The 19382-nt window shown below is 35.8% G+C and overlaps 1 protein-coding gene across 3 annotated transcripts in view; it reads right to left on the bottom strand.

Annotated features, from left to right (window-relative positions):
• The window catches only part of PTPRN2 (protein tyrosine phosphatase receptor type N2), a 621494-nt gene that overhangs the window by 340321 nt on the left and 261791 nt on the right, over positions 1–19382 (bottom strand). For all 3 annotated transcript variants that reach the window (XM_031615965.2, XM_031615966.2, XM_031615967.2), the window contains exon 11: positions 4811–4890. In XM_031615965.2, the coding sequence (XP_031471825.2) occupies positions 4811–4890 (80 nt within the window). The remainder of the gene's footprint in view (positions 1–4810; positions 4891–19382) is intronic.

The following is a 19382-nucleotide window of genomic DNA, read 5'->3' as shown; positions in this document are numbered from 1 at the left end:
ATTTATTGTATTATGCTGTAAGTTGAAGAGATACCACTTCCCCCAGCCAATACAAAGGGAACTATATTTCATGACTAGAATGAATACAAGAGAATATTCATATAAAATAATTTGTAATATTTTAGACTTACATCAAATTTGTTAAAAAGTTGAAAAGTATGTTTCAATTATGCTAAAGGCTAAAACTACCAACTGCTGCAAACAGCTAAAAATGAGTGCATCTTTGGTATAGACCAATCATTTGTACTTCCACAGTTAATTCTTTAAAAATATATTTGTAATAAATCTTTGTATGACTGAATTTATAAGGAAATTATACAAATTGATACAAATTGGAGGAGAATAAGGCGTAAGTACCTTCAACAATCGAGTCCAGGGTCACTAACATGACAGGTCATTTAGTCATCCTGATTAAGATTAAAACTATGACATTTTGGATCACACTAAATCAATGAGACGGCATTAGCTTAAATCACCAGACAGGCTAAGTTAACTCTAAGAGCTTTGAAATACTGTTTCCATCTCAAAAGTACTGTTTAATGCTAAAAGCTAACGATCCTATTTTGGTTATTTAGAGCCGATAATATTAGCAAAAATAATGATTTTCAATATCAAAAATTCTTTACAATATTTGTTGCCCGGGATGTTTCTCAACAGCTGGCACAATGACCAAAATTTGTAGATGCTGAATCCCAAAACCCATAGTTTTTTATAAATGCAGTCGTCTGCAGGCGACTAAAACGTTCAGGACTTCTATCTACATGCAATTATTCATTCTACTACTTTGCAGACAGGATCTTTATTCAAATTGACTTGTTATATAGTCAAAATGCAATGATACAGTGTTTTTGCTCTCACCATCCCAGGGTATTAATTCTCCAATTTTTTGCAGAATTAGAAAGTTGGCAGATAAATACTTTTTAGACAAGAAGGTTATATCATTCAGCAAGTCACTCCTTAAGTCAAGATTAATGGCTGCTCTCAAATCATGCGATTTTTGAAAATCCTGTTTTTACCTCTAAGACAACAGCAATCGAAAGAAACATAAATCAACAGCCCACTTAACATCTGGGTGCAATTAAATAAATAAATAAATTCTAGATATCCTAATATATTTTGAAAATCCCTATCTTTTTTAAAAAAGTGAAAATTTCTGACTTGTTTTAGCAGTGTATATCACAAAATATCTTAGATCCAAGAATCTGTACACAAGACCTGCTAATTCCTCAATATCTGCTTACACATTGCCTTTCACTGTACTTACAGTTCCCCCTCCCTAATATGCCAATGCTATGCATACATCACTTTGTTCTTCAACATTTTTTAACATCTCAGATGTTGTCTTTTCATGCAATACCAAACAAAGCACAAGCATGATTCTTACTTGAGAAAGGCTACAGTTACACATAAGAAAATGATTGTCTGTGCACAGGGTTTTTCTCTCCTCCATCCCTTTTTCACGTGAGCAGAATACATGATCATATTTTAGTCATCCTATGCTAAAATTCTGTATTTGGAAACTTCGAAAGTGTCCTCTTTTCTAATTATCACTGTTACTTTAAACGTATTTGCATTTGTCTCTGTTATTCTGGATTACCTATTAAGCTGTACACATTTGAATTCATTGCTCATTACTATAGTGACTATATGGCAATTTTACATAAATAGAATTATCTTCCTGATAGTTATTCTTTACGAGATTTCTTCTAACCTTTAAACTGAAGAGAAATGAAATCCATACTCATTTGTCTAAATGATGTCATGTGCCAAATGCAATTACTCCTAGAACAGGTCTTCTATGTCTAGAGAAAGTTTATTTCATCAAAATGTTGTGATGCACCATTGAGTCTGGCTTATTAAACAGAAAGAGGTCATAGGACAGTCACACTATGCAAGATACGTTCTACATCATGAGCATCAAACTGTGCAAAACTGGTAGAACACTGGCAGTTCAGCTCTGTAGTGAAAAAACAAAGGTATTGTTAATTGTATTTTGCATAGCCTGAGAGAGTAAGATATACAGAAGTTTAAATTATTCTCCTTTTAGATTTCCCATAGAATTGTGTAGCCCTCAGAAGTGCAAAACAGTAAACAAAACATTTACAAAGAATAGGGACTGTGAGATTCCAGATAAAATATCTAACCAGCAAGAACATTGCTGAAGGACTTTGGAAAGCTTTTCTCTCCTAAGTGTGGGTCTTGTGCATACAAAGAAGAATGGATCTCAAAGACCAGGAAAATACAGTAAATCATTTTTATCACTATAATTTCCTATCTCTCTATTTCAGTAATACTCTACGTCATCCATCTGTTTTCAAAGTTGCTGTGAGTCCCACGCCTTCTCTAACCTGTATATTTGTTAAACTCCACAGGGGAGAATGGAATAGTAAGAGCTAAGTGTTGCACAGAGCATGTTTCTATGGATAGTAATGAAACAAGAAGTTACTATAAAAGCTGCAGAAATAGATTCCTTTCTGCAAAACTGGATAATTTACATTCCCATAATTACTGTGGCATCTGAGTACCTCAATTTCTAAATTTGTTTAATTTCAACCTAAGGATGGACAAATTCTTCTGTCAGTTACGTCTAACTTCTAAATTTGGCTTTAAAGATCTGCAAGTGAAAAAAAGTTTGCTTGAAATAAGTGATCTGATTTACAAGTACATTGTCAGGCTACTGCATCTTTATTTATTAGTTAGAGAGGGAGGAGATACTTTTTAATTTAGAATGTTTGACTCCTGGACATATATATAATTTATTTTTGTTATCATTTTTATTATTATTATTTTGCTAAAAGGCAAATACAGGGTTTAGTTATAAAAAATACGGTTGTACTTGGTGACATACTGACAGGAATTGATGTAAGACTCCTACGAATGTTCTTCTGCAGCAATCAAAACCTGAAAATTTTAATGCACTAATCAAACTAAAGCTAGGAAACGCATGGAATATGAATGTATATATAGTAGATAAAATACAATTTAAATGATTAAAATGAGCTGGTGAGTATGTAGTACTGCCTCTTGCCCCCAAGACCTCCCTACCTTGTCAGAACTCTTTTAGGTAAGGAAGGTGAAAACAACTACCACTTGATCCCAGTGGGAAGAAAAAACTAATGATACTTCCTCGGTTTTGCTGAAATAAACTATTATTAGCATTTATATCTACATTCTAATGTATTTTGGACCTGACTTCTTCCAGCTTCATGTGATGTTGCATTGTAAGAGAAATTGCACAATCCTGTCCACAATTCACAGAATAGCAGGGGTTGGAAGGGACCTCAAAAGATCATCGAGTCCAACATCCTACCAAAGCAGGTTCCCTACAATACCTCACACAGGTAGGCATCCAGACAGACCTTGAATATCTCCAAAGAAGGAGACTCCACAACCTCTCTGGGGCAACCTGCTCCAGTGCTCCATCGCTCTTACTGTAAAGTTCTTCCGCACGTTTGTATGGAAACTCCTGTGTTCAAGTTTTAGGCCATTTCTCCTTGTCCTATTGCTATGCACCACAGATATATGTAACATATATTTTTTCATATATATGCCTGGCCTCATCCATTTGCCTCCCATATCCCTTTAGATATTTATAAAAATTTATCTGATCCCCTTTCAGTCTTCTTCTCCCCAGCTGAACAGATCCAGGTTACTCAGCCTTTCCTCAGACGGGAGCTGCTCCAAACCCTACATCATCTTTGTCCTCCACTGGGCTTCTAGGAGATCTCTGGTCTTTTTGATCTGGGGAGCCCATAACTTGACACAGTAGTCTAAATGTGAGCTCAGCATGGCATAGTAGAGAGGGTGGATCACATTCCTCTACCAGCTGGCCGTGCTCTTTTTAATGCACCCCAGGATACCATTGGCTTTCTTGACCACAAGGTCACACTGCTTGTCCACCAAAACACCCAGGTCCTTCTCTGCAGAGCTCTTCTCCAGCAGATCATCTCCTAATCTGTACTGATGCATGTGGTTATTCTCTTACAGATGATTTGCAAATAGATCCTTGATCCTACAGAGCCCTGCACAAAATTGGAGATATTCCAGTTCCTGGCTGAATTCATCCATAGGGAAGCAGAGGTTGTTAATGGACAGTTCTGGGTTCCCAGTGGTTTTCTAAATGAACTTCTTTTTGTTTCTATTTGTAAGCAATATTGCAACTTGTTTATCATTTTTAAAAGCTATCAATTAGGTAATTTGGAAACAAATCAGTTATCAATTGAGTTACTTTACAGAAATTGTTTCTTTCACTCAACAACTCCTCCATAATATAGTTGACAACCAAGTTGACTAGAAGCCAAGAGCAGTCCTTAGAGCAGTGGTATTTATTCAGATGCAGTTTAGTTCCAGATATACAGTATTTACTCTCAGGATTAACGGGTCATGAGAATTGCATAAACAATGCATCAACAAAGATATATATCTTCTTTTGATCTGGCAGTTAAGGCTAAGAAACAATACCTTTTTCTTTTCTTCTGAAAGTATCAGAAACACAATGGTAATAAATTCTCATTTAAAAAATAAAAAAACTGTTCTTCTGAGCTCAAGACAACACTGATAGCTTTTCATCATGCTAAGCCATGCTTATTTGTCTCTGTTTAATCCATTTTCTCTATAAACATTGAGTTCTTTGGCATTTTTAATTAATTCAGAGTTGTTACACTTCCCATATGAGCCACTCACCCCTCAATTGTCTCCCTTCTTAATGCCAGACTTCCTGGGAGAACATGCAGTCTGCATGTTGTCTTTCTGCCTACAGCCCTCTAAACTGGGAGTCCACAGTTTTGCAATGGAGGATAAGAATTCTTACCTGCTGCTTTGGCAACATCTGCAGTTGAAATGTTTTGGAGGTTTGAGTGCACTCTGAAGGTCACAGCTGGTCCCAGCATGCTAGAAAAGATTATTATAAAATGTAAGACTCATAATCAAGATACACGGCGTAATATTCTTTTTCAAAATAGGTTTTTAAGGAGAAACCATTAAGACACCATTTAGCCCTGTTCCTTTTGCTTCATTAGCTACATTTGCATACATTCTTATACCTCTTGTGGTTTTTCTTTTTTAAGCATGTGTCTTATGTCTGTCTGAAAGAATTTCAGAGATATTAACTAAACTTCAAATAGTCCTGTAAACAACTATTTTTATTACAAAAATGGAAAAATGAAGGCATTGAAATTATTGTTTACCCAAAAACACCACAGAACTTCACTGGAATTCAGCATCTAAAAAGACTGCATAAAGTTCCAAATTAACACAAGTTTAGTCCTCTTGTCACGACTCTAAATCAAAAGAATGATTAAAAAAACTCAGAATACTTATGTTAAACATGTTCTATAAGAACATACTTAGGGAAAAGATTTTTGACTTGGCTGATTTTGACAAGAAAGATAGCAAAAATTACTATCTTTTAACAACAGAGGTTATAATCTATTTGAATAACTTATGAAATGATGAAACTCTGTGGTGACCATCTTGGGTGTATCCTGACGGATCTTTATGGTTTTAGAATCTATGGTGCATTTGCAGAGCAAAGCACTAATTACCTAAATGAAGAGAACCTATTCAAGGTTTCAAAGAAAAATTTATTTTGTATTTTTCAAGGAAAATAAATCTATAGATATAATACAGCATTCATTCTCCGCTCATCTCAATAATATCCAACTTACATGCACATCTTATGAAGGAATAAAAAGATTTCCATTCAAACATTATTCTAAAATGCATAAATATACAAAAAAGACAAGAAAAAAAAAAAACAAAAACACATAGGAGAACACACCCAACCATGGTGAAAGTATTTTTAAGATTTTTTTTCAGATTGCAAGCTACAGTAGTAACTATAACGTACATTTATATAGGAACAGAGAGTGCAAGAGCTGAACAAACATGAAAACCAGCACGTGACAACAGTTTTTTTACATATTATGTGTTATGTGAGTGCCTACTTTTTTATTATTCACACAAACAGCGAGAAGCATTAGAATTATACTATGGATAACAGCTGTTTCAGCTGTGGTAAATTGATGAGAACCATACAGGTAACATGCTTTGACCTAATATAGCCATGACTCATGAGAGAATGAAATCTGAAACATTGCTACATAAAAGAAGTTGAAAAATAATTTTGCTGCAGGGCTTGAAATGAAGTATTAAATTATTCTTTCACTAACACTTTGCATTTGTATTTTCCATTCATACAATGGAGAGCAGTTAATGAAGTGAGAGCACTTAATTGCATCACATATATCCTAGACAGAAATACCTTTAAACTTTTTCCATTTTAGGTAGAAGAAAACTATTATTGATCATTAAGACTTTGCTTTGAGGTCACAAAGGGAATCGGAGTAAGACTAAGGAGCCTCCTTTCAATCTTTTGCTCGTAAAGCATGCACTGTGCGTATTTTATTCTATAGTTATTAGGAACTGCCATTAATCAACCATTTTTCTTTAAATACTCTTCTGGGTGGGAGAAAACTAAAATACAGATTTTATTGCTAAAGGATATTCCAGATGTCAAGTCATTAATGTTCAAGAAATGCATTTTAATAATGTTAGGCAATTATAAAGCATTTATGAACATCATTTAAGTAGTATGTTTGGTTATAATACTCTACAATTGCATTACTTAAGATACATAAAATGTGTTTCAGAAATTCAGGCCATTCCCCAGTTCTGTCACTAACATAGAGATAATCAACCATAACAGCCACCTGGGAGTTGGATATTATCATGCACTGAATATAACCAATCTTGCACTGTCCTTCCTGCACTCCCAACCTAAGAGAAATGATGATTTCTCTCTGGCTGCTCAGACACAGTGTAATTAGTGGTCTGCTTCATATAAAAACAGGCAACAGCCTAGTACACATTTGTCCCACACCAAGGACCACGTAAACAAAGAACTTTAGATATTTCTCCCAAATCTACATCACCTATTCCATTATTGTCAAGAACCTGGAATTCATGTCCACTCTCAAACACGGTGTAGTTACACTTTGGCTTTACCAGCAAAGTCAAAGAAGTTGACTCCACCTGAGTAAGCCTGGTGTACTCAGGACTCAGAGCAGATGAGATGTCCCAGTGTATGTGTTGCCACATGTATGTGTGTGTGTGTGTGTGTGCCACAATGTATGTGCTCCTCACGGCTAAGAGGATGTAGGGAAATAGAGGGAAAGATAGGATGAGAGATAGAGTGGGATAAAAATTCCATATGGGACAGGGATTATATTAATACCCATACATTCTGCAAGAAAGAAGAAATCTAAGAATCATTTCAAATGTCTGTCTTTGCACTGTTGGATGGGATACTATTTTTTCTCTATTGTAATCATTGACTGATTGAACATAAGGAAATACTCGAGCACAACATAAGCCCAATTTCATTAGGAACATTTGCAAAATAAAGACAATAAAGCAGCTCCTGTCACAACTTTTTGCACATCGGTATTCTGTCAATTATTTAAAAGCAAACAAAAGACCCTGAGATTGTTTGGCCAAAACTGCTTTTCTGCTAGATATTTGGGAACTGACTGCTCAAGAAGCTCATAAAATGAGATTTTTCTCATGGGGGGCTTCTGGTAAACGCACTCAATAAATAAACATTTCAATAACAATAGATGTCCTTTGGGAATTCCTCATTGTTCATTTATATGTTGGACGAGACCATTTAAACAAAGCCAGTAATTATTTGACTGCAAAATATTTTCAAAAAGACTCTTTTGACAAGACGGTGACCATCTTGAGACAGAGTACAAAGATGTATAAAATACACCCCTGGTGCTTCCTAGCCAGAAACTTTTCTTTAAATAAGCAAGACCGCTTTCTCACGCAACTGTCAAACCCTCTGCAACCTACCTAATATTAACACCAATTACTGAAATACCAGGCCTTGGTGAAGTGCACACTAATGTTTATGACCAGATGAATTGCAAACGTACCACTGCCACAAATCAAGGCCAGCATGACCCTGTTTGGCAGCAGGCAACGTCATGCCAGAGCCCAGCCAGCCATGCGCAAGAAAGATACCACAGAAAGAGACACCAGAAATACAAACAAAATCTATCTCACACAATGCAGTGTTTCTTCTTCCTTAACCAAGAGATTAAAAGTGGTAGGTGGTAGCATCTTTCATCTATGAAAGTAATGTTTTAGATAAAATTTTTGTTTAACAGTTTTTTTTCCCAATGAGGTGCATGCTATGCTGCTATGGTTACATCTATGTAAATGTGCAGTTGACTATTCTAACATAACTGAAGTGAAATCCACCTTGTGAGTTTTGGAAGGCACCTGAACTATACTACCATAATCACATATGCTATTTTTTTTTCAGAATTATTCTGATGTGTTTTTGAATAAAGGTAAGCAACTCTGGTGTCTAGGCTAATAAACGGTGACTTCTCTCCATGCAAAACATAAGGTCTGCTGCAATGACCTGCTAAATTTATTACTAGGAATTTACTGACTAATTACTGTTCACTGTCACAACTTCTGCTTTTTTAATATATTTCAATAACGTCGCCTTCAGCCACATCATTTTTTTTTTTTAACAAAGACATTCAAAGCGCATTGGAAATTGTAACACTTGTGTGCTGTTGTCTGATATTCTGTTTACTAGAGATGAAATAATTACTGTATTTATACCAAAACGACTTGAAGGTTGATTGCTGATTTAATAATATCCCCTCCCCTTGGGTTTTTATTTCCCATCTGAAGGTGGGAGAGCGCACGACACACAAACAAATAAATATTCTTGAAGTAAAATAGAAGTATTTCTTTTCATTAACAGTTTTACAGATTAACAACATTTTTATTCTGTCAAGAAATGGATGATAAACAGAGCTGGACCATGATCAATATGGCAAGGTCCATATCACTTGCAAGCCTTTGGTTATATTTATGAATTACAGGATTTAAATCACCATAAATTATGTACCAAGCTTTGCATGCCCGTTCTTTTCCCTCGTGTGTGTACTTTAGTACTACAATATCATACAGAAGGTTTACTGTGAAATACAGTCACAGTCTATCATACCCCCTAGTGGAAAAGGATTTGAGAAACATGTGCCAACATGGTTATATGCACTCTTGAAGATGAGACATAGAGCTGATGCCAGATGGAAATGAATTGAGGTTGCATCATACTTTAAAAAAATAAAAGCAGACTGTGATTTCTCAAGATAGGAGGAAGATGAGGGGATCAGGACGGGATATTGCTGTCATTAAATAGTCTCTTAATTACACTGTTTCATATAACAGAGCTTGCCTTAATAAAGCTTAAATTTGAAATTAGAGTTGCCGCTTGTCTATATGTTCATTTCAAAATCCTTTAATCTCTGGGGGTTAAGAAAAGCAATTAGTAACGCTCCAGAGGATTGTGCAAAGTGAATTTTATAGCAGTGAAGGTAATTGTTTCAGGAAATGTTTGGTGGGCTTGAACTAATGACTTGCAATGTGTACATATTTCTGTGCTTATTGTGTTTAGGAATTTGAAGTTTATGTGCATTGTTTATATTGCACTTCAGCCTTCTTTATACCCTCTCAAATTTGGAAATGTAAAATGCTCACACTTGTGTAAATGTGTTATATATTACAAATATTAGCTATAAACATACTTCTATCGAATTGACTGAAAAAAAGCATGTGATTAACAGAGGCGTTTTTGTAATACAGTATGTTTGGATAACATGATTTACAGAGCATAGCAAAAGCACAGTAATGCACCTGGTCATCCTTATATATTACAGAGATGGATTAAAAGCATGCAGTTGCTATTTGAGCTCCTTCTATTATTCAAATTAACTATAAATCCACCAATACTTGATACAGGCTTCACCAATATTTTTGACCAGAACCTTTGATCAAAAGTTACTTTGTGGATAATTGATTCAATTCTATTTATATTATCTATACATAAGCAGGTACTGATTAAACCTCAAATATTCTGAAAATCTGTGAAGAGTGTATTGTGCTCTGGTATCAGCTTCTACAAAATAATTTCCCTGAACTGCTGAGTAGAATATTTTGATCATCACCTAGACTTAGCGCTAAAAATGGTCATCTTTCATATACTTACTGTTTATAAATGTGCTTAATTTTGTATCTGAAGTGATCAGAACTCCATGTACAGCTGTATCTACTCTCCCATTTCTTACATCCAATGATGAATTTGATTTATTTTTTTTCCTATTTCAGTCATCTATTTCAGTCTTTCCAGTTCTTGGAACACTTCTCTGGAAACTCTTAACATGCTTCTCAAACTGCAGAACAACAAAAGGTGTTCCACAATGAGCTGCATTACTGCCCAAAATACATTATCATATCCATTAATGTTCTATACATAAACTACATTTGTATGCATTTGTTTGCAACTTAGTCTGCAGACGTTTCTATATTCAACTTCCAACTAACTTGCAGAGGGAAAGTTAAAGCATATACGTTGTACAAACATCAACACCATCAATACGTGACAATAATACTAAAGATGAATATCTGATTTGAGACTGCCTCCTGAGAATGAACATTGTCTGGGGGCAGATAACATGCATCCCAGGGTCTTGAAGGAACGAGCTGATGTGGTTGCTAAGTTATTCATCAAATTGGAAAAGGCAGAACGGTCGGGCCAAGTCCCTGGTGACTGGAAAAAAAGGAAACATCACTCAATTTTTTAAGATAGAGGAAGATCCAGAGAACTACAGTCCATTGAGTCTCACCCCTGTGCCTGGCAAGAAAATGGAAAGATCCTCTTGGAAGCTATGTTAAGGCACACATGAGATGGACAAGGTGGTGTTAGACAGCCAGCATGGCTTCACCAAGGGCAGATCATGCCTGACCAATCTGGGGGCCTTCTTTGAGTGACAGCATTGGTGAACAAAGGGAGGGCAACAGATATTGTCTGCCTGGACATGTGCAAGGCCTTTGACATCATCCTGCATCATATCCTTATCTCTAAATTGGAGAAATATGGATTTGTAGGCTGAATGGTTCAATGGATAGTTGCAGCCAGAGGGTTGTGGTTACTGGCTCTAAGTCCAGATGGAGGCCAGAGAGAAGTGTTGTTCCACAAGTCTGTTTTGGGATTGACACTGTTCAACATTTTACCAATGACACAGACAGTGGGATTGAGTGTATCCTCAGCAAATTTGTGGATGATGCCAAGCTGAATGGTGCAGCTGACACAAGGAAAGGACATCATCTAGAGGGACCTGGACATGCTTGAAAAGTGGGCCCATGTGAACAAGGCCAAGTGCAAGGAGCTGCACTTGGGTCGGAGCAATCCCAGATACGAGTACAGAGTGGGAGAAGCACTCACTCAGAGGAGCTCTATGAAGAAGGACTTGGGGTTTATGATGGATAAAAAGCTGCACACAAGCCAGCAGTGTGTGCTTGCAGCCAGAAGGCCAACAGTATGTTGGGCTGAATCAACAGATCGGTGGCCAGCAGGGAGAGGGAGGGGATTGTTCCCTTTTACTTTGCCTTGCAAGGCTCCATCTGTAGTACTGTATCCAGGCCTGGGGCCCTCAGTAAAAGATGATGGAGCAGGTTCAGAGGCGGGCCATGAAGACTGTCAAAAGGCTAGAGTACCTCTCCTGCAAAGAAAGATTGAGGGAGTTGAGCTTGTTCAGTGCAAGAAGGCTCAGGGAGACCTCACTGTGGCCTTCCAGTACTTGAAAGGAGCTTATAAGCAGAAGGGGAACTGACTTACACATTTTGATAGGACTGTGATAGGACAAGGGGGAGAGAGTTAGATTAGTTGTAGGGGGAAACTTTTTACTTAAAGTGCTGGAACAGGTTGTTCAGAGAAGTGATGGATGCCACATCCCTGAAAGTGCTCCAGGCCATGTTGGAGGGGCTGATCTAGCAACTGGCAGCCCTGCCCACAGAAGGGAGTTGGAACTAGATCATCTTTAAGGTTCCTTCCAAACCAAGCCATTCAACAATTCTATGAAAAACCAAAATCCTTGCCATGGGAAAGACACTAATGGCAATGCTTACAAATTCACCAGCTGGAGAAGAATTTTCTATTACCATTTACATTTGATTGGAACAGTTTACACCGTGCAGCAGGGTATGGTGTATTCAGCAGATAGATTAGAAAGATTAGCTAGATAGCCAGTTTCAAAGCAACCAAATCCTGCAAATGGAATTACATGGAAACAAAACTTTGGGGCAAATTTGATGGTTACTGCTCAAATTTACCTCTGTAATCCACATATATAGCCATCATAAATCAGATAATTATTTTGACACCTTGCACTGTCCTTTCTAGTCCTTCATCATATGCTCCAATGAAGTAATTCTGCTGCACTTTTCTCACTGATTCTACTGTCATTAGAATAATTTCAAGAATTAAGTCACAGAAAACATACAATTCATCCATAAAGGGATATTTTCCTAAAATACCGGCCCATGTTTGGAGAGTCTCCAATACCAATAAATACTAAAATGATTGACTTTTACATATTTTCATTTTAATTGTCTATTATATAAACTTTTTCTTTTATTATTTCTAAATACACTGATGCTCATTTACAAAGCAAGACATGATGAAAGAGTACTTTAAAGACTTTACAACTCAATTTATCTTAGGTGAAGATTTTTTGCTAACCTTATAATTTGAAATATTTTAAAAATGGGCAATGCTCACTTTGGAGATTGATACTATATTCATTTGTTCTTATTTTATTCTTTAGAAAACGCAACCTCAATTGTTACTCAAGATCTATGAATAATGTGAAGTTTTAAAGTAATTTTTCTATTAATCTGTCACAAGCCATGAAACTTGACATTTTCACCATGGTGAATACTTGAAAGTTGCCAGCTTTGCCTCCATGATAATATGGTTCTTAATTGCAGCATCTGAAGAATAAAACATGCAAGTGTTATAATTGTTTTTTTGCAACAAAAGACCTTCAGACTGGGAAAATGGTCTCAAACTGCTTAAACTACACAGTGCATTTTTTCAGTCTCTAATGATTAAGCTAAATAATAAAGAGTTATGTCTTTTTAAAATAAATAAAAAGAGAAGATAACAGGATTCTATGTATATTTTTTCTTTTTTCTCTTGGTAATTTGGCTAGTACACAAACAGAAGCCTTAAGATTTTAGATAATTAACATTCAATGTATTTTGCTGATATGAAGCCGACTTTGGCACACCTGTATGAGTAACGGTGTCTGTTGAACTTGCATGTAAAATCTGTGTCCTGTGCTGATAGCCACCTTATCCTCAGTTTGCACAACTGACTTTTAATGGCTAATGAAGAGCATGACTCATGCACTAGGACTTCTGCAGAGGTAAAAATTCAGCATGCTCTTAGATTTGACAGGATCCAGATAGGACACAATTTTTTTTTAATGTGGATTATACAGCACAACTGAGAACCAAAGAAAACAAACTGCTACAGCCTCCATTCAGAAAGCTTTGAAACTCTGAGCTAGAAGGCTACAACCAGAGCCCTACTGCTTGCCCTTTTCTCAGAGCCTTCAGCTCTGAGAAGACAAAGGAAACACTGCAAGGGGAATTTATGCAAACTTTCAGTCACATTTGCTCCCACTGAATTTATCATTCCCTAGGAATACAAACTTTTCCCAGGAAGCTTGTGGGCCTGAATATTTGTACAATATTTTCTGGATAGATGTTAAAAAAAAGTGAAGAAGAATGATTTATTTGTTCAGTTTGGCCAGCAGCTTTGTAATACTGATTTCATACATATACACAGGTGATAGAAATATATAAAGGTGTGTTTGTGTGTATGAAGGAGATCAGGTGGCCAAGGAACAAAGGATAAAGGAAGACAAAGAGATTAATTTTGCATATTTCTCATAATTATTCTTTCAATCAAATATTTAAAAGAATTTTCTCTTCTAAATTTATTTAATCAGTTGCCCTACGCTATAATATTTTCCAATTCTAATATTAATCATATTATTTGTAGACCAAGTTTTAGTTCAAGAGTGAGAATCACAGTTCAATGTTTCTATTCTCATATCTATCTGTCATCAAATTCTCTACCATTTCAGGGAAAAATCAAGAAATTATATTGAGTTTTAGTCTGCCCATCTGTATAATGGAAATAATTACCTGTTAATAAAGCTATACAAATTCAATCATAGAATCATAGAATCACAAGGTTGGAAACGACCTGCAAGATCATCTAGTCTAACCGTCCTCTCATTACCACTGCTACCACAAGCACTAAACTGTATCTTGCAGCTCCTCATCCAGACACCTCTTGAACACTGCCAGGGATGGCGACTCCACCACCTCCCTTGGAAGACCATTCCAATGCCTGACCACTCTCTGAGAGAAAAAGTTTTTCCTCATGTCTAACCTAAACTGCCTCTGGTACAACTTGCAGCCATTTCCATTTCCATCTCCTGTTCATTGCCTGGGAGAAGAGGCCAAACCCCTCCTCACCACAGCCTCCCTTCAGGAAGTTGAGGAGTGCAGTGAGGTCTCCCCTGAGCCTCCTCTTCTTCAGACTAAACAATCCCGGCTCCCTCAGTTGCTCCTCACAGGACTTGTGCTCCAGACTCCTCACCAGTTTCATTGCCCTTCTCTGGACACGCTCCAGGGCCTCAATGTCCTTTTTTGTAGTGAGGGGCCCAAAACTGAACACAAAACTCGAGGTGCAGCCTCACCAGTGCTGAGGCACATATTCATTGTCTTGCTTGAGACAAAAGAGTATATTTGCCCACCTCATAATATGATGGACTTTAATTTCATTAAAAATGAATATAATATAGAGAAAGTAATATAGAAAGTACAGGAAGAAGTATGAAGTTTAAAATAGATAAACTTTAGAAGCTCACTTGTCTATAAAAAAAACTTCTCCTGAGTACACGGATATATGTTTGTAACATGGGATTTCATTCTATGTTTGATTACAAAGGTGCAAATCCTCTGATTTAATGAGATGAAATGTTGTAATGGAAAGCTGAAGTTAGTACATTTTTATTTATAAGAGTCTTCCTAGATTTTTATGGTCTCTCTATTTTGTCACCTACAATTCATAAAATGCTGCAGGCCAAAATCCTTCTTGTTATTTTTAATATATTTTTATATTTTTCTAGCAGGAAAGTTACAGTGGAGAAGGCAAAATGATCTTGGTTATATGCACATTTATTAAAGAAAAGCACACAAAATATATTGTACCTCAGGGGAAAAAAGCCACAAGACTAATGTAATGCCAAAGCTGAGAAATCTCTCATTTTTAAGTAAAGGAATGCATAGTTGAAACTTCCACCTTATTTTTTTTTCCTTATCCTCATTTCTATAAAATTGATGCATCTTTATATTAAAAATTAGTTGTCAAATAAGACAATATGTACCAGAAAACACAATGTAATTTCTTATAAAAGCCTGCATGCAATGAGTTACAGCAGTACATTTTTCAGACAATTTGTTTTCCAGACTCATTAAATCTGTAGAAGAAGTCAAGTTTGAATAAAAGTGGTGCCATTATTTCTGAGTTATGCTTTTATATCATTTTAAACAAGATTATGCCAAATAACCTTAGCCTGTTGGTTTGTTATTTAAATTCAAAAAAATAGATCACAAATACTTTTCAACTTTGACACCAAGGAAAAGAACAGTTATAAATCAAAATGTTGCTTAATTTCTGGGCAATAAATGTAGTGGAAGTAAAAATTCAACCTATCGATAGCTTATACTATAGCACAATAAGGAGAAGAAGATGGACTGTATGGTTTTTTATAAGCACAGTATTTGAGAAGTCCTCTCTAAATGGCACAGATGGCATAATCTGCCAATCTAGAAATATAAAAACTTCACAAGATTCACCCACAGGTGTAGAGAATGAAGAAGAGATGCTTCACACTGAATCAAGGAGAGAGGAATCATGGAGAGCTTGTACAACAGTGGGAAGTTTCATGTTACTGGCAAGTACAAAACCTAACCAGACACTGTGCTACCTGTCCCACTACAGTTCACTGGGTTAAATATGCCTCCCTCACACTATCCTGCCTTTCAAGCTACCGACAATTTACTGAGATGTTCACATTTAGAGCGTACATATACCAAATGTCATAATCCATCAGCATGATGAAGTGAAAATACCAAGTACTCTTCCAGCTTTTAGGTTCTGGATGACTGAATATGATTAACTGGCTGATTGAGTTTTTCAGGTGTTAGAAAAATAACATGACAAACAATGAACAAAACCTATATAGCATGATTAGGACACTACAGCCAATGCACATTCATAATAGGTGAGACTGAGAGCTCCACTCATCAATGTGCCTGCCCTACGCTTTTAATTTGAACAAGTTTAAAGCTTTCCTGAACTTTCACCACTTGGTTTGATTTTCAAATATCTTCCTCAGTCCACATTTTTTTCACTGGGATGGTTGGCTGGCTTTTCAGATTGTATTATTCCAGCCCAACCGTTTCAGCCCTTCCTAAGAACAAGGATAATGATAACTACTGTTTGGTCATGTGAGACATTTTTTTTTGAAAAGGAGCTAGAAAGTGTCAGTACCCTCACTACTAAAAAACCAGAAATTTTAAGTATGGTGAGAGCGTGCCCACAGCATTTCTGGTGATTAGCCTTCCAAATTCAGGCTTTTGTTAGATTACTGTTTTCATGTAATTACTTAAAAACAGAGTTGATGCTAAGGACATGACACAGTACAACAGGAAAAATCAGTCTTGACTTACTTTTTATCGACAGATGCACTTTATCGTTTCAAAATATTTATTGAATAGGATCCCTGATGTCCAAGAATGAATGGTGGTCCGATACGAGCAGATAACTATTTTTAGGATCTTTAACTTCATTTCTGGCAGACCTTGGGTAGTATTTTAAAAAACTTATATGAAACTATAAGGATCTTAAGGACATTTAATTATCTTGAATTCTGCTGGTACCATCTAGTTCCACCTCAGGTTCAGATTCAGACTCAGTTCATTTGAAGCCAAGTCATGCCATGCTTTTTATTATTATTATTATTTATTTATTTTTTTACAGAAGCATTGTTTAAACTGACAGCTGACTTCTGGGACTGCTGAATACTCAGAATGGTAATTGAAGCCAACCACAACTCAATACTTGAAGTTCTTCACAGAAGACAACAGTCTAAGACATACTCTTAGATATCAGACTGGACAGTTCAAATTAGTAGATACTTTGCCATTAATACTTTCATGAATAAACTCTAGCTCTGTATTGTTCTTATAATGACTATCAATTTAAGTTTGTCAAATGCTTTGATAGACTAGAAAAGAGCACCACAGGAAAACAAAACAAAACAACAGCAAAACCGAGAAGAAATGGATTTTCTGACCTCAGAGCAGGATTTGAATAATGTGGAATAAAGAAAGCCTGAAGCCACACATTGAACAATGAAGATAAAATGGAACACTGAAGAGCTGCTCATTAGCTGAGCATTTTATTTCCTGCATATGGAATCAGATAGAATTCTGTAAAAATATATATAAATATATTATAAAAGACTATATCATGATTTGTCATTATTGAAAGATTGATATTTTTGGTCAGCTGAACAAAAAATTTTAAAAAGGAAACAACCACCAAACAACAGGTTTAGTTCTCTCCAAAATCAATTGTTTATTTTTTATCACCAAAATTGAAGCATTTGCCTTACAAGCCAAACATAATTAAATTTTGAAATGAGTCATTTCTTTGAATTGAAAAATTATAGCATTTTATTTTCAAAATGCCAAACAACACTGCAGGGACTGCTAGAATTTTTTAAATGGATTTGCCATCTGAAGCTTCCATACAGTTTCCATACATAGCTTCATTTAATGTGAATTTTCATTTTTCATGTAAAACACAATTCAACTAAAACACTGAATTCATCTCTAATCTCAGTGTGGATAGTGAGAACATTCAGGTGAAAGCTAAACAGCCAACCTGTGGCCTCTTAGTTTGAGCTTTAGAGTCTAAAAGCTCAGTGATATAGGTTTTTATCTTAGCATTGAATGTATGATACATGTGCAACCAACTGTGCTGATAGGGAATATATTAAATTTTATGGTTTAGCAATCCAGGAATTCACATTAGATAATGAGAATCAGCTTAGAAAATCTGTTCACATTAGCACTTGGAATTCAGTGAGTATCCTGTGTATCCCAAACATTACATATATAGTTTAAAGGCCTACATAGACAACATCTGCTATGCTCCAAAATAACAGCAGCAGATGAACATTAATGTTTTTTATGGAATGAATACAGGGTGCCCTACTACAGGCTTTCCATTGAAAAATTATGGAAACACTTTTTGTCAAGTTACCACATCTCTTGGAAGGACAGTTCATTGAGTACTTAAGCTTAAGTATATTAAAAGGCAAAAATGACAAAGATGCTCATTGAAATGCACAGGAGGAAGCAAAAGTGATAGAATAAAACTGGGAAAAAAAGACACACAGAGCAAGAGATCTTCAACAGCAATAGGGAAAATCGTAAAAGGTTAAAGAGAGAAATAAGAAGGAAAAGAAAAAAAAAATCAGTGTTACTGCAGTTTACATCAAAGGATGTAATATTCAGCAGAAAATATCACTCTTGACTGGAGACTGAGAATGATATGCAGTCTGAAATACTATGACATCAGAATAATTTGTTTTCCTTCCATGTAAAGGTGTTAAGCTAAATTTAGAGTTGAAAACTTCCCATTAGCAATGTTCTCACTAAACATCCCAAGTATAAGAGAATAAGAGCACAGAAATAATTTGTATTCCAATAAGAATCTGAAGAAGTCACGTATGTCGCTTTTACTATACATTTTGAGTGTTCTTTCCACCACTTTCACAGCCGAGCTAACGAATTTTAGTAGCTTTATTATATTTGGATGTTTGTAGGTAACCTGTTGCACTTATAAGTTTGTTCTATAATGTATAAAGAGCTTTAATTACAAGAAGAAGGCCAATATTGCAGATTGCAGAGGTAGTATTAATTTTAAAATAAATACAAGCCCTCCAAGCACTACTACCCATCTGACTTCAATCCATGATACCAGTCCAACAATCAATCACCAGAGGCATTGGACACCCATAATTAGATTATAAAATCATAACTATAGTCATTTTACGTCTGCTTGCATAATTACATCAGCATGCTAATATCCTTTTAATGGTCTCTAATGATGTAATAAGAAATAATGGAATTTATTTGACAGCTACATAACCATTAACAAAACATATTAAGCATAACTATTACTTCCATAAAGATTCAGGCTGTATCCAGAAGTGACAGCTAACATGTTGGATCTTTTCTTCAGTATGGAAGTATTTCTAATTATGTATTCCCCAAATCTATTCCCAATCATCTGCTTCACAGGGTGAGCAAAGTTTATGTCAGCGCAAACTTGACAACAAACCAACTGTAGAAGTGGACTGAAC

This window comes from Phasianus colchicus, chromosome 6 (assembly GCF_987193195.1).
Source record: "Phasianus colchicus chromosome 6, bPhaCol1.hap1.1, whole genome shotgun sequence".
Taxonomy (NCBI): domain Eukaryota; kingdom Metazoa; phylum Chordata; class Aves; order Galliformes; family Phasianidae; genus Phasianus; species Phasianus colchicus.
Note: the sequence above shows the minus strand (reverse complement) of the source record. Positions and strands in the feature narration are given on the sequence as shown.